General features: G+C 39.8%; 1 protein-coding gene across 1 annotated transcript in view; it reads left to right on the top strand.

Moving 5' to 3' along the window:
• Nucleotides 1-4,639: 4,639 nt before the first annotated feature.
• LOC121315003 (integrin alpha-8-like) overlaps nt 4,640-15,768 on the top strand; it is a 73,105-nt gene continuing 61,976 nt past the window's right edge. The window contains exons 1-4 of the mRNA XM_041248832.1: nt 4,640-5,055; nt 5,502-5,635; nt 11,073-11,173; nt 15,092-15,215. Of these exons, the coding sequence (XP_041104766.1) occupies nt 4,880-5,055; nt 5,502-5,635; nt 11,073-11,173; nt 15,092-15,215 (535 nt within the window). The 5' untranslated portion in view covers nt 4,640-4,879. The remainder of the gene's footprint in view (nt 5,056-5,501; nt 5,636-11,072; nt 11,174-15,091; nt 15,216-15,768) is intronic.

Here is a 15,768-nt window from a genome sequence, read left to right as displayed (position 1 = left end):
TTCATACATTCAGCATAATGGTAGTGGTCGTGCATCAATAATGCAAATTTTAAGTGATAAAAATATGTTTATTTAAACAATTTTTTCAGAAATTGAAATTCACGGTGAACTACATATTACATGGCAATGGATACATTTTATAGAAATTGTGAAATCTATGAAAACCATGAAAGAAATACAGCTTATCCAAGAGTAACCAATGATTGCATAGCCCTTTGCAACAGAGGACTTGCTTAAGCTCAACTTGGAAACGTTAGGTTACTTACCGTACCCTGGTTCACTTTCAATTTTCATGATGACCACCAACCAATACTTCTGGGATATGCCTGCCTTAGATAGGTATTTGCTGAGCATTTTATGTCAAGAGCTGCCGATAGGCCTCTCCATGGAATGACGTCCTCGGTTCCGCCTTCTGAGGGAATAAGTAGTCACTCCGTGGAGCTCACTTCCTCTTTTGAATCGAACCCTCGAATGCGAGTGATGTGAACTCGCAAGGTTTGGTGGGCATCTTTTTTTTGACCAAGGTTCCTTTTACCATCGCAAAATAAAGAGCGGGTCAGACTGACGCAGCTCTTATGTCCTATCCACATAACCTCACAATGTCCTTACTGGGCAGAGGGAATTCAGTTTCATATCCTCCTCCGAATCAAAGGGAGGGGGATGGGAGGCCCCACTGTTGAGTACTGATTGGTTCAAGTGGAAAGCTGTAATCACCTTAGGTAGGTTGGCAAGGTTTGTGCGCAAGGATAGCCTGTTTCCATTATCCCAAAGGCGTATACAGGAATTGTGCACAGACAATGCCTGTAGCTCACTGACCCACATGTGGAGTAACCCCAGTTGGATGGCTGAAGAAGGGTTGGCCATCAAACCCAATAGTTTTTGACATAACACCAGTTGTACTGTGAACCCTTGTTGAAACAGTTGCGAATGGCAGCTATTCATCTGACAAATAGGCTTGCATCGTAAGGGAATCCAGCCAGAGACCCAAGTAGACCGTACTTTGCACCTTTATTAATTGGCTCTTGGCAATGTTGAGAGTGAGAACCAGCCTCAACAGATGCTTCGTACAATCACTGTGGGCCACTGCTCCTTTCTGCAATTGCAAACAGTTGTCCAGGTAGTTCATCACCCCGATCCCTTGCAGCTGCAAGGGAGCTAGGATGGCATCCATGCACTTTGAAAACGTGCAAGGGAAGCTAAGGAGAGGCCGAATGGCGCCACAGAAAACTCGAAGACACTCCCCTGAAAGGTGAAGCTGAGATGCTTCCTGTGTGCTGGATGAATAGAGATGTGGAAATACGTGTCCTTTTGGTCCACTGTTGTAAAACGTTTGCCCAGCCAGACTGATTCAATTCAACAGCGGGACGCAGTAGCGACGCCGGTGGAGTCACGCTTTTTTTTTTTTTTTTTTTTAACTGCAAGTTAGTAAAAGAAAAAAACACATACACACACAACAGCAAAGCTGTGAGGGTAATAGAACAGTCACCATGGCAATGTGGGTGAAATTAATTTTTAAGCGCACCAAGAGAGCATGCTGAGACAATCCAGTGAAATCAACTCAACAGTGGGTCGAGGCAGAGCCGGAGCCCGGTGGAAGATCATGCAACTCTTTTTTTATTTGTTTTGTTTTTGCTACAATAGCAGAGGAAAAAACACAAAACATCCAGTGCTGTAAGGTTAGAAAAGCAGACTACACTCGCAAAGCAATGTAAGCTGTTGAAAAGAAAAAGATAAAATGCAGCACAGTTGTGCAGCATTTATAGCTGAGTTCACAGATGCAGAATTTCTGATTCCAGGGAAGTGGCAAGCCAGCTTCCTAAAATAAATTGCAGGGGAACTCCAGAAAACCAGAGAGAGAGCTGTTCACACAGGCTCAATCGCAGCAATTGGGCAAGGGTGTCTAGCCTGGACTGCATGCAGTCACACACCCAAGGAAGCACGAAGCCTACACTACAGTGGAGCACCATATACAGGCAGAGTGCATTGAGGCACAGAGCCCCGTGTCGCGTGCACCAAGCACAGAGGCACCAAAACACCGGGGGGCAGCTCAAGCAACAGTGCCTATCCTACTCGCGTGTAGTCAGCCACTTGGTCAGCGTGCAGCGTGCACCAGGGGAGACACGCAGGCCGAAGACACAGCAGGTGAGAGCACCGAGGTGCTATGCAAGCCTAGGCACCAAAGCACCACATTCACCGAGCACCGTGCGCACTGAGCACCGAGGCACTATGCGCACCGTGTGCATTGAACACCATGCACACCAAGGCACCGAAGTACCAAGGGCTGAGCGTGCACCAAGGTACCGAAGCACCGGGGGCAGCTAATGCAACGGTGCCTACCCAACCGCTTGTAGCAACCTGGTCAGCAAGCTGAATGCACCAGGGGGAGACAGGTGCAAGGCCATGTCCAGTGAGAGCTCAGTTAGTAAGAGAAAAAAAGGAGAATGGAGAACACACTTTTTTTTTTAATGGCCTGACACATAATGGGTGGATCGAGGCAGCCGACGAGGTCTACACAACAGTAAGGCAGGTTAGAACACAACCCAGTGGAGGACACATGGCTGACTGGCTGCTGTTGCTCAGTGGCGGGGGAGGCAAGCCAAACCCTTGCGGAGGAATGGGATTCTCCCTGAAGGTGTTGAATGAAAGACAACACGCACACACCAATACTGCACAGGCAGTCACACTCATACAATGGACAGCCGAGAAAAGACGACCTGTGACACAAGACCGTAAGAAAGAAAATAAAATACTAAAATGGAGCCAGTGATTCCACGAGAGCGGCAAGCCAGCTCACAGCACGAATGGAATGGAACTGCAGTCGACTCAGAGGAGCTCTTTCAAAACACACTCAGGTTAGTGACACAGATTGTTTACCTTACCGTAGTGAGAGGCAAATGAGGAAGTAAGCTCCACGGAGCGACTACTTATTCCCTTGGCAGGTGGGACCAAGGTCGTCATTCCACAGAGGAGCCTATCAGCAGCTCTACTACCTGAGGCAGGCATATCCCAAAAGTATTGGTTGGTGGTCATCTTCAAATTGTAAGGCAATGATCTTTTACATATAGTGCTACGAAAAAGCTTATTTGAATTTGAAATTCACAATTAGGGATAGATTTATCCAATCAAGTTTCAGTCACGACAGCAATGTCAGGATTAAAATGGTTCAGCCACGATTGAATCAGATCAAATTTGGGTAACAAACTTCACATGTTTACATTGACAAATTCTACTACTGCTCTTTCTGAAGTCAGCTGGTAAAAATGAGCAATCAGGATCAGAGGGACCTGGGTTTAATTCCACATTCCCACTGAGCAGTAAAATAAATAAACATTTAGAATCATGCTATTTTGTATGTTCAACATAAAACTCTTTAGAGAAAGAAAACTGACATTTAGAGACATTCCGTCTTGCATAAAAGATGGACTGATGGACTTTTCCAATAGTGTAGTCGAGAGTATACACAGGTAAACAGCGTTTACCCACTTCTCATTTAAAGGATACAGAGTTTATTTGTTTCTACTCTCCTGTGATGTGCAAATCCTGGGTTAAAGACAAGATATTTTAACTGAGCATCTGTGTTGTGTTGCTGCGCGTGAGACTGACAGCTGAAAGCTCTGTCAGAACTGGGATGCGGGCAGGGTGGCATGGCCACTGGACTGAGCGTTCTGAGTGTGTGTGTATGTGTGTGTGTGTGTGCGTGTCAGTGTTCTGTGAATGGTTGTTCTGTGAATGGTTGTTTATATTCTGTTTAGGCACAATGGACCTACAGGGCGGTGCTAGGGGCCTTCATCCTAGGCCGTGAAAAGAAGCGCACGTCGGGGCTGTGACTGTTCAGGTGAATAGCACCTGAGAGGGGAAATAACTGATAGGGGTGGGGGCTCTGGTTGCCCAATAAAAATGTATATGTTGGAGGGTCAATAACAATGTATCTGTTAATGTTTATCTGTTCAACTCCACCCAAAGGGAGTTTACCCACGTTTTACTTACCACTACACGACTGGACTATTATAAATCTCAATGTGGGAAACTGCAGCTTTAAACTCCAGGATTGTGACACGTTTCCTTAATTTTATTATTGCTAAAAACAAATAAATAAACAAATACATAAACAAACTACTACTTTTGGGTTTATTTCCATGCAAATGTCAGCCATTTCCTAGCCAGGTGTGCCTTTTAAATTGGCATGTACTTCTAAAGTTCGCTGTGCTGCACAGAATAATCGTAGAAAGTGTACAGACGTGCTAACTTCACATCGGACACTACCTAGCTGCCTAAAAAGCAAATCTGCTTCATCTTTCTGTTTGATAATTCTTATTTGTTGTTGTTTCGCAAATATTGCATTATACTCAAAGATAAAACTAAAATATACACTTTTAGCATGAACTATGTGTTACAGGAATGTCATGCCTTTGGTATAAAATACGTTTTTTTTTTTTTTTTTTTTTTTTTTTTTTTTTTTAATCAGTGCTAAAGGTTAATAGTCTCTTGTTTGTGTCAATTAGAATATCATTTTCAACTATCTCAGGTGAACGGAAGATTTGAAAAGGGGTGCAGAGCGCACTTGAAGTTCTGAAAGCAACGCAAACTATATTTCCATAAAAGGACTTGCCCCGATGACGCGTGTTGTGTTGAGGGTTCCAGAGCTGTTGTGTGGGGATCTTTCAGTGTTCATCAGCGGAGTTAGTCACTGAGAGGTAGTTGGAGAGTTTCAGAGGTACAACGTGAATGAATGAAGCAAGCTGGACTAGTTACATAGTGCACTGTGGACAGCAGCTCAGCTAATGAGCCCCGTCGTTACCGATCTCAGGATAACTGCTTTTGACTCCAGTTTGAGTGTCTTTCTTTTCTTTTTTTGGGGGGAGGGGGTTATCTCTTGATCATGTATTCTTCATGCATCTGGATGTTATTCCGCCCCGTTTCTTATCTTTTCCTTGTTATGGCTGGAATTGCTGCTTTTAACCTGGATGTTGAGAAGCCAACAGTTTACAGTGGTCCTGAGGGAAGCTACTTCGGATACTCCGTGGATTTCCACAAACCTGTGCCGAACAAAAACACGTATGTGTGCTAAATTCATACAACATGTTAATGTAGACTTTATTAAATCAATATTTGTTACGTTTATAATATGCAGACAGTCCTTATGCAAATGTTGCAACAGTAAACACATTTTGAGGCGCAGGTAAAGCTCGCAGTAACTTGCAGATTACACCTACCTGTAGATGGTTTATCATGTAAGCAGTTATGTACCATTTTCACCTCTAGATATTTTATTATATTGTACCAACAACTCTGCCGATTTTACTAAACGTTTTCATAGTGCTGATGAGCAAGATAATAGAAATATAATGTAATGCAATTGAAACTGGAAACGTGTATAGATGTTTACTGATTGTCATTATTATACATTCCTGCACAAAAGCAATATTTTTTTTTCTTTTCGATTAACAGCATTGTTGCTGCTTTTATGACATTATGTTTTATGATTTCCTCTGTTATTTCAGAATGAGTGTCCTGGTTGGAGCTCCCAAAGCTAATACCTCTCAGCCTGGGATAGTTGAAGGAGGAGCCGTTTATTACTGTCCATGGCCCTCAACAGACTCAGATCGGTGCCGGCAGATACCTTTTGATATGACCAGTAAGTAGAAGCGTAGGCAGATTAGCGGGCTTTTAACTTGTCATTCTGATATGTTGTAAACCTTTAATACTACTTAAATTATATTATTTCTGGTGTGCCATTTTACATTATAAAACACTGAATCTATTTGTGTAGTTATCCTGGGATAGTATTTCTGTCTGAAAGAGTAAATGACAAATAACTCCTTTATTCAAAAGCTTATATATATAAAACTTTTTTCAAATAAAGATTTTGTGAATACAAAGGTAATAGATAGATAACAGGATAACTAATGTTTCCTACAAGAAAGACTATTTTACATGTCGTTATTTTTATCTGTGTGTGTGTGTGTGTGTGTGTGTGTGTGTGTGTGTGTGTGTGTGTGTGTGTGTGTGTGTGTATATATATGTATATATATATATATATATATATATATATATATATATATATATATATATATAGTTAAACGTTTTCAAATGCGTATTATGTGTGGTTAGTTCTTTAATCCTTCTCTTCAAGAAATGGTTAAACATGTTTCATATGGGTTTATTTTAGGTTTCAGGAGCAAATTGATTTCCATATGTTGCAGAAGAAAGCCAGTAATTTTACCACAATGGATATTTTGGCATCATTTAGAAGTTTGTACAAGTAATATATCATGAAAAGTAGGACCTTGCCAGTTGTCATTTGTAGTTCGTGTACTGTTGCATGTATTCTGTTGATACTGGTATAAAGCAAAGCATTTCAAAGACTGTGTACTAAACTCGATCATTTTCAAATGAGAGTAAATTCATTTTCCAGTTCAATTTTTTTTTAAATCTCTTTATGGTACTATGTAGCCCTACACTTTTCTCTGCAAAAAGAAAAAGAGATCATAAATCTGCTACATCAACACTGTGAGGCTCACAGTTGCTTCTGAACAACCACCCTATCTCATTTGAATCCAGGGTCCTCATTCATAAGCTTATCAGAATTATATTTACCTTTATTATCCACACTTAGTGATGATAAATAATTCATTCTGTTTTTGTGATACACACACGCAGACTTTTTATATACGTTTTCACTCATTTTGGTTATATAAAAAAAGATACAAGGATTGTACTGGTGTATTTATTTTCATTTAATCTTAGTGTCATTACAATATATCATTAATTCTTGTGTTATCTTTGTTTAGACACAGAGGGTTGACAGCTTGCTAAATGTCAAATACTGCACCAAGGCCTTTCAATATTATGCTCTTATCAGATTTTGATTGATCCATCAACACATATAGCATCCCCATGTGGTTTCATGAAAACGAGTGAATGAAAGACAGATGTGTAACTGCTTCTTGAGAGGGGCAGCTTTTCCTTTAGCAGGTTTATAGAAGAGACCTGCTGTAGGACATGTTGTAGTCTAATGGCACTTCTGCAAGGTGAAGCAGATAGAAGCACACTATATGAATTGGGGGTGAGGGGCAATTTGAGTTGCAATCAGTTAGAATGTCATTGCCATGAGGTGGTAGTGTGTAGTTGGGGGAGGTGGTCTTTCACTGTGAACGTGTGGGAAATCAATTTGCTCTAGAGGCTTTGGGTGAAAGAAGGGGACGTCTGCTTTTTATTAGGACCTGAATTCATCATAATTGGCCTGTGCTTTCCCCAGATGGTGTTTCCTAGATGACATATGCAAGGGCTGTGATCCACATAGTATAAAAGAGGTGTCTGTGGTGACCAGTCCGTGTGAACATGTAACTCAGTCAAAGCGTTCACTTCATAGTACTAGTAGAGATGTATAAAGCTGGGACACATGGTGCATAACAGTACATCTTGTCATTTGCTTTTTTCCTATATGCTTTGCCTAGCAGGGACAACTTCTTGCAACTAGTAATAAATTCCACCAATGACCATAACGAGTCTATCCTGGTCAGAGCTGGTAGTTTGCTGGTTTTCATCTGGTTATGCTGTTTCAAGAGAATTGGAGAAAAACAAAGGCAATTCCAAATCATTCTTAGGTTAATCAATTATTATATATGTTAGGACCCCAACCCGAAATGCACACCCCTCTAGATCGGGTCAACCCCATCTGGGTTGGGGTTAATTAACATTTTTAGAACCCCAAAATCTTTTCGTGTTAGGGGTGGGATTGCCTTGCGAATTACCCCATCGCAATGCAAAACATTCACTTAAACCGAACTCAATCTGAAGATCATTCCAAAACACAAGCAGTGAGAAGTGAAGCAGTCCGTCTTCTAATTAAAGCTACAGTACCACATTAGCTGCACAGTACACAACAGAACAGGATAAAATAGCACATCAAATAGCAACCTAAATATTCTACTTGTGTTTAAATCTAACAAATAATAACATACGTAAAATAACCTGAACAGTGCAACTGGTTAGAATGCTGCTGAATGCTGCTGCTGCAAGAATACTGAGAAGTACAAAACAAACTGATCATATTACATTATTCTGGAAACCTGCATTGGATATCTTTCAAATATCTGGTTATTTTTAAGATTCTTCTGTTGACCTTCAAGGCAGTCCGGGGAACTTGCCTTAAATATTTGTTGGACTTGCTGCATTAGTACTCTTAAACTTTGGAACTCGTTGCCACTAGTTGTGAGAGTCTCTCATTCTGTTGAGAAAAGTAAAGCACTGCTAAAGCTTTTTCCTAGCTTTTGGTAATCGGGAGATTTTCTTTAAAATGTAAATCGTATTGTAATGTTTGTAATCATGTTTTTATTTTAGTTATGACATTGTACTTTGTGTTTATTTTTATTTTTTTCCTATAGAGCACTTTGGGGTGGCATTGCCATGAAAGGCACTATATAAAAATACATTGATGGATTAACTGATTGATTGATTGATTGATTGAGTGACTGAAATATTGTAACTTGGCCAAAACAATAGAAAATACATTTCAACAATATGCAAGTTTGAAATATCCTTGGAGTAGCCCCCATGTGTCTAACTATGCTACTTTGGAAATAAAATAAATAAATAAATTGCAGACCTTTGTTTTCAAAGAAAATGATCAAACTTTCAGATTTATTTATTTATTTATTATTATATAAAAATGAAGACGATCCTGTATGAAGAGAAATAAAAACAAAACTAGCAAAAGTTCACCCACAACTTTATACACTCAATTTTAAAAGGAAAAGAAACTTCTGTACAATTCTATCCATAGATCATGTTTATTAAGTAATTATTGTTATTATTTGTTAGAATTAAACAAGTGTGGAACATTTAGGTTGATATTTGATGTGTTATTTTATTATTTTGTGTTGTATAGCATTGCTGCTCACTGCTTGTGTTTTCAAATGATCTTCAGATTGGGTTCAGGTTAAGTGAATGTTTTGCATTGCGATGGGGTCATTCGCAAGACAACAAAAAAAAATTTCGGGGCTCTAAAAATTTTAATAAACCCCAACCTGATGGGGTCCACCAAATCTAGATGGGAGCATATTTTAGGTTGGAGTTAAATGGTACAATTTTACCTTCTGTAACAGGGTCATGTGGGTGGGTTGTCTCTGAACAATACTGAGGCAGACACAGAGCATTGAGTGTTGATATGCTGCACAAGTGCGCAAATTTAATGAACACAAGTGCTGACACTAGTGTACCAGCAATGGTAGCCCTAGTGTCACATTTAAATAAAGATCAGCCTCCCCTAAACTAACCTACTTCTAGGCTCCAGGGTCCCATCATCCTGACGGTGACTCTTGCCTCTTCAGATGGCCTCAGCTGGGCAATGCCTTCACGAGCACCGTCTTGCAGTTAAAGGGTTCCGTACTAGTTAATCCTGCAGAGCAGACACTCTCCTCCTTGCTATCAACAAGTGCAACTTTTGCTCTGTGTAGCAATGGCCGTACAGTAGCCCTGAGCTGTGGCACAGATGCTCTGTGCAGCCTCCCCGGGCTCGCCCTCCAGCCAATCCAGACATCCCAATCAGCTCAGCGCCGGGTGAGCCTAACTGCGCAATTGGTTGCCCAGCAACGTCTTTCCTGTTCTGCGTCCCAGCTGCACACATTTGCGCAGGAACCAGTGATAGGGCTCTCCCTGTCACGTGTCCTGCCCTCTAGTATCAGGAAGTCGAATTACAGACCGGACCCTTCTTTGTATATCACACATACCAACTAGGTCCAGTTGGAAAACAGCTCAAAAGTAGTTGCTGGAATTTTCAGCAGGGTTGTATTGCTCTGTACTATGCAGTCATATTAATGCTAATAATAATAATAATAATAATAATAATAATAATATACTGGTTTAAAAAGATCGCGACACATGCAGATTCTGTAAAGTTTGTACAATTATTGTTTCTCCTAGGAAAATTGTTGATGCTTAAAAACAATTAATAAACTCTCAGAGCCAGAATGCCACATTTATACAGTATGTATTACTGAGTGCACGGATTTGGAAGACTGGCTCTTGGTGGTGCGCTAGGTACCGTCTATGGCTCTGTGACTGACACAGTGTCATTTCAGTGTTGTTTTATTCCCCCTTAGCAAAACTGGTACTTTGTGCACTATGTAATTGCTTTGTCATTGTGTATGCAGCTTTCCTGGGAGCCAATAGGCTTTGAGCAATACAACAGGATGATCTCAATTACATTTCCACATGCTAGGTTCTGCCTAACAGTACTTCAGTACAGTACAAGTGTTAGTAGTAATCGTATTGTAAAGCAGTTGCTTTACTTGTTGTTATATTATGGTACAGACAGCTGTTAGTCACCTCCTTTATGTGACCTTCTATGTCACAGGCAAAACATACAAAAAGGTAGAGATCTTGCAGCAGGGGAACTGAAAGATAGGCACTTTAATGGGTGTGGTTTGTGAATGCTTATGTCATGTCTGTAGTGTCTTAAAAAATAGTGTGTGCCACACTAATAAAGACAGAGTTTGTGAAACAGAAAATGAAGCTACTAAACACCACCAAAGGCTAAACTGAAACTAATTTGTGAATATACAATATCAGATTAATAAAGTTCACCCAGTACCCATTAAATGCAGATATAGATGAAATAATTTAAATCTGAGTGTACCTTGCAGTCCCCACCCTATTTCTCCAGTCTTAATAAAGTAATCCTGTTATTAAAAAAAAAAAGAAAGTATAAACAATAACTACTTGCTTCTACAGTACCCACATCACATGGTTTAACACCAACACTGCATGTTTACATCTTAGTTCTAGGATTACTGTTTAACAATATATCAGTTTAAGAAAAACATCTTGTCCACATTTAAAGGATGTGTTATTTTCAGTTTAACTGCACATAAATTATATTTCAAAGTAACCAATGACGAAACAAGCAATCTGCTGCCCTTAAATTTTGTCTGTAATATTAAATCATAGAGCTATTTTTTGAAAAGGTCCCAATAATTCAAAGGTATTTTGTTCTGTTCCCTGTGTTTGATGTTTCGAACAAGGGATTACGGATGTTCACTACCTAAAACATGATTTCCTTTTCCTTTTAGATAACAGAATGGTCCGGCTCAATGGCAGCAGGATACCCATTGAATTCAAATCCAATCAGTGGTTTGGAGCTACAGTCCGAACTCATAAAGGAAAAGTAGTGGTATGTCATTACACTAAGCATTTCACTTCTGAGTCTGTTTCACATCTGACAGTATCTACAGGAAAAACAAGCCTTTACATGCATGCTTGTTTAACTGTGTTTGTTAAAAACTGTGCCCCTGTTAAAAACAAACCTCTCAGTCAGTTATCCAAAATATGAATATCCACGTCTCTGGATTATCTGAAAATTTGCAAAACACCCAATAACCAGAACGAAGAAAGTGGCGTTGGAAGATGAAGATGGAGCTGGAGGTGGAATGTGGTCAACTGGTTATACATACACACTGATCAAGAATAATGGGATCACATGCCCTGAAAATATGGGTTAGGCATCCATCTAGGTGCTTAATTCTTTCATAATGCTCAACTAGAAATGTTTATTGCAACAACAATACAAGGGAACAGGGTATTTAAATTGTCAGGTAAAACTTAGGTCAATTACTGGACTATAATGTGCTGTCCCTTTTGTTTAATAATAATATCATAATAATATTATAATATCCCGTCAGCATCTTGTGAAACAAATCTGACAGAACATGACATAAACAACTCTGAAAATGTTTATCTTTTTTGATGAGTTGTTGTGTTTAAATTCTTAAATGTTGGAACATTGTGTCTTGTTCACTAAAAACTTAACTTGCGCTTCATTTAAAACAAATTTAAGTTTGTTTATAAAGAACCTTTTAAGTTAGAATAAACTGCAAACACACTTTAGAAACAGCCAAGAAAAATTCCAAGAATTCTAATCCCCTATCGAAATCATGTTAAATAATAAGGAATATTATAGAGGATACATCATGAACATTCGTGGAGTTATTCCATGATTAAGGAGCGCCAAATCACATGTCATTGTATGGAAAATAATGCTTAAACCTACCGTGTTTGTTCACGTATAAGTCGAGAAATTTAAACCCAAAACACAATCCTGAAGTTGGGGATGTCAACTAATACATGAGCAAACATATGAACCAATCTTTAATTTATAGTAAAAGCCTATACTTACTGATTGCGATGACCGGCAGCAGCATTAACGCTATGGAGGGGAATAATAATAATAATAATAATAATAATAATAATAATAATAATAATAATAATAATAATAATAATAATAATAATAATAATAATAATACCTTTTCTATTGCGTGACCCTGCAGTAGAGTGCTTCTATGGGAAACAGCAGCACCTCCATTGTTGTGGGAAAATCCTTGTTGCCCTCGTTGACAGAGCAAATGCTTCTAATTTCTCTCAAATCAAAACACAAACATCTCAAGATCTGGCGAAAACGATTCTGTGACATTTGTTTGTTTACATCCAGGAGCTGTCATGTAAATACAGACGCAGTTCCTTTGGATTACAGCCAGACCACACCACCCTCACATTCCACTGAAATACATACTTCTGTGCGGCTAGGAAGGAAGTGGGGGTGGGGCTTGTATACTAAAATAATACTATTGTAGGCTATACAAAAAACAAAAAAGAAACATGTGCTGTATTGTAATTCGCGTCAAAATGACGCGTCTGGCGGTTCTAGGTAGAAGTGTTTATAAAGTTGTTATTTTTGCATATCTGCTGCTCGAACAGCATCAGTCTATCTAATGCATACAGGTAGTGGACAAAAAATGGAAACACCTGGATAAATGAGGGACACCAAGTATATTGAAAGCAAGGGCTTCCACACAGGTGTGTCTCATGCGTTAATTAAGCAAATAACATCCCAGGATGCTTAGGGTCATGTATAAAAATGCTGGACAGGCCTGGTTGCCATAAATTATGGCTAGCATGGCTGCAAGAGGAGACCTCTGTGACTTTGAAAGAGGAGTGATTGTTGGGGCGTGTTTGGCAAGAGCTTCAGTGGCCAAGACAGCTCAACTTGCTGATGTTTCACAAGCAACGGTGTCTAAGGTGATGTCAGCATGGAACTCCGAGGGAAAGACATCATCAGCAGAGGGCAAAAGTGGACGGAAGCGCATACTCCAGGATTGTGATATCCTTGCATTAATTTGAAGTGCAAGACAAAACAGGTGAGCAACTGCAGATAAGTTGACTGCAAGTTTGAACCTGGGGCGCGAGCAGCCAGTTTCATCAAAAATGATCGGCCGAAACTCCAGAGCGGGATACCGTAGTCGGGTTGCAGTGCACAAACTGCTCATCACACCTGGCAATGCACGTTTGCGAGTCCTGTGGTGCAAAGAGCACAGACAATGGACTACCGAGCATTGGAGAAATGTGATACGGTCAGATGAATCATCCTTCACCATGTTCTGTGTGATGCACGTGTGGTGCCAACCTAAAGAACTTTACAGCCCTGAGTGCTTCGTTCCAACAGTGAAGGGTTCTGGTGGTTCCATAATTTTGTGGGGTGCATTTTCCTGGCATGGTTTGGGTGCACTTTGGTTTGGGGTGTGGGGGGGTTGACTTTTACACGAGGTCGACATTTACTTCAGCAAATATGGTAAATTAAATAACTGAAATTCCATTGATCAGGCTTTCCTAAGCAAGTTAAATTAAAACAGTGCAAACATTTCTGTCATTGGATTTAAATGAATGTGAGATAGGAAATATATATATATATAACTTTTTCAAATAAAGATTTTGTGAACACAAAGGTAATAGATAGATAACAGGATAACTAATGTTTCCCACAAGAAATTCCCAAACCTGGTCCTCTGGGCTCTAGTGTCTCCCGGTTTTCATTCCAACTGAGCTGTCAATTACTTAACTAAACCCTTAATTGAACTAATAATTTCCTTCATTTGACCTTTTTAATTGATCTCAGCTCCTGAAAATGTATACAATTTTATAGTTAACTTGAAACCTGCAACTCTTAATCTTAAGACAGTGGAACAGAGCAGGATCAGTTACCTCATCAGGTCAACATATGATGTTCTCCCATCACCACAGAACCTTAATCTATGGGTAGGAGAGGATCCGTGGTGTCCTTTGTGTTCATCGCCAGCTATATTAAGACACCTTTTGACAGGATGTAAGGTGGATCTTAGCCAAGGATGGTTTACTTGGCATCATGATCAGGTGCTGCGATGTTTGGCCTTAGAATTGGAAAACAAGCGCAGCATGACCAACAGGATGCCACCAATTCCAAAAATATATGACACACAAAGAACAACATAACTCTGTACAGGGGAGCAACCACCAAGAAAAAGTATTAAAACCAAAACTCATCTAGGACAACATGAAGCTTCTAGAGACTGGAAAATACTGGCAGATGTTGGACAATGCCTTATTTTCCCACCTGAGTTGGGGACAGAGGGGGTGACGCTGGGATGCCAGAAACACTATTGAACCCTCTTAAAGTGTCGTGGACTAGTCAACGAAACACCAAGGATGGAAGGTGCCCACGTGAAGACTCCAGAGAAGTACTCTACTTAGCTCAGTCCAGACGGTTGTCATGCTGATGCGCTAGGGAGGCCGCACTGTGGTTGATCCCTGGAGCCAGCATTGCAGCCGTTGTGTGTACTGATGCACCAGGATAGCAAAATAGGCTGATCCCTGGAGCCAGCATTACACTTCACCCATCAACACCAGGCAGAAGGATATTGACATCATCAGATCGAAGGAAATGTAGGTGCATCACATTAGTTCAGAGTAAAAGAAGCTATGTCTTAATTGGTGCTTATCTTGGCAAGAGCTGAGTCCAATGTCAACATGAAGTTTTAACACCTACTCTCATGTAATGGAAATTAGAGCTGAGAACAATTTAAAACAAGTAAAATTAAGCAAACTATTAGTTCAATTAAGGGTTTAGTTAAGTAACTGAGAGCTCAGTTGGAACGAAAACCAGAAGACACTATTGTTCCGAGGACTGGGTCTGAGAACCCCTGGTGTAAATGAAGCATTTTTTTTTTTTAAATATGGCCATGATCCCCACATGCTTGCAGCATTTTATCACTCTCTTTACTAGGCATGTGCTCCACTGTATCACTGGAGGACTCTTAAACAAGACAGTGAGAAGGACCCAGTGGGGACCTGTTACGTCGCAGTCCAGAACTTCAGTGCCTATGCTGAGTATTCACCATGTCGCTCCAGTGAGTAACTGTTTCAGCAGTCATATAAAAACATGCATCTCTGTGTTGTTTGTTTACCTAAACATTCATTATTTTTTATATTACTATCAATAGCATGAGCATTTAGAATGAGAAACTGTTTTATTGTTCTGAGATCACAGACTGTATACAGTGCAATGTTACTATAGTAAATTGAATCACTGTGTAATTTAAAGATGTTCTGTGTGATAAATAACAAATGTTAATGCCCAAAAGCTACCGGTATGTTCTTCATTACTGTAGTGAGGGTAATAACACTAAAGTACTGTACTTTATAACTAAAGCCTGATACGTGGTATTGAGTGTACTGATCTGGGTTATTTATAACTGGAGCCAGGTGTCTAGTTAAAGACTAAAGATGAGAACACAAATCTTTGCCTGCAAAATCCATTACATTAGATCTTGTCATTTAGTAATATTTAATTTATCCTCATCTTGATGATTTTATACTGCTTGTAGGAAAGGGAAAAACAAGTGTTTAACTGTAAGACTGCTGAGTAAAACAAAATAATCTGATCTGAACCTCGTCACATAA

This window comes from Polyodon spathula, chromosome 4 (genome assembly GCF_017654505.1).
Source record: "Polyodon spathula isolate WHYD16114869_AA chromosome 4, ASM1765450v1, whole genome shotgun sequence".
Lineage (NCBI taxonomy): Eukaryota > Metazoa > Chordata > Actinopteri > Acipenseriformes > Polyodontidae > Polyodon > Polyodon spathula.
The sequence above is the reverse complement of the archived record's forward strand: the minus strand, read 5'-3'. Positions and strand labels throughout refer to the sequence as shown.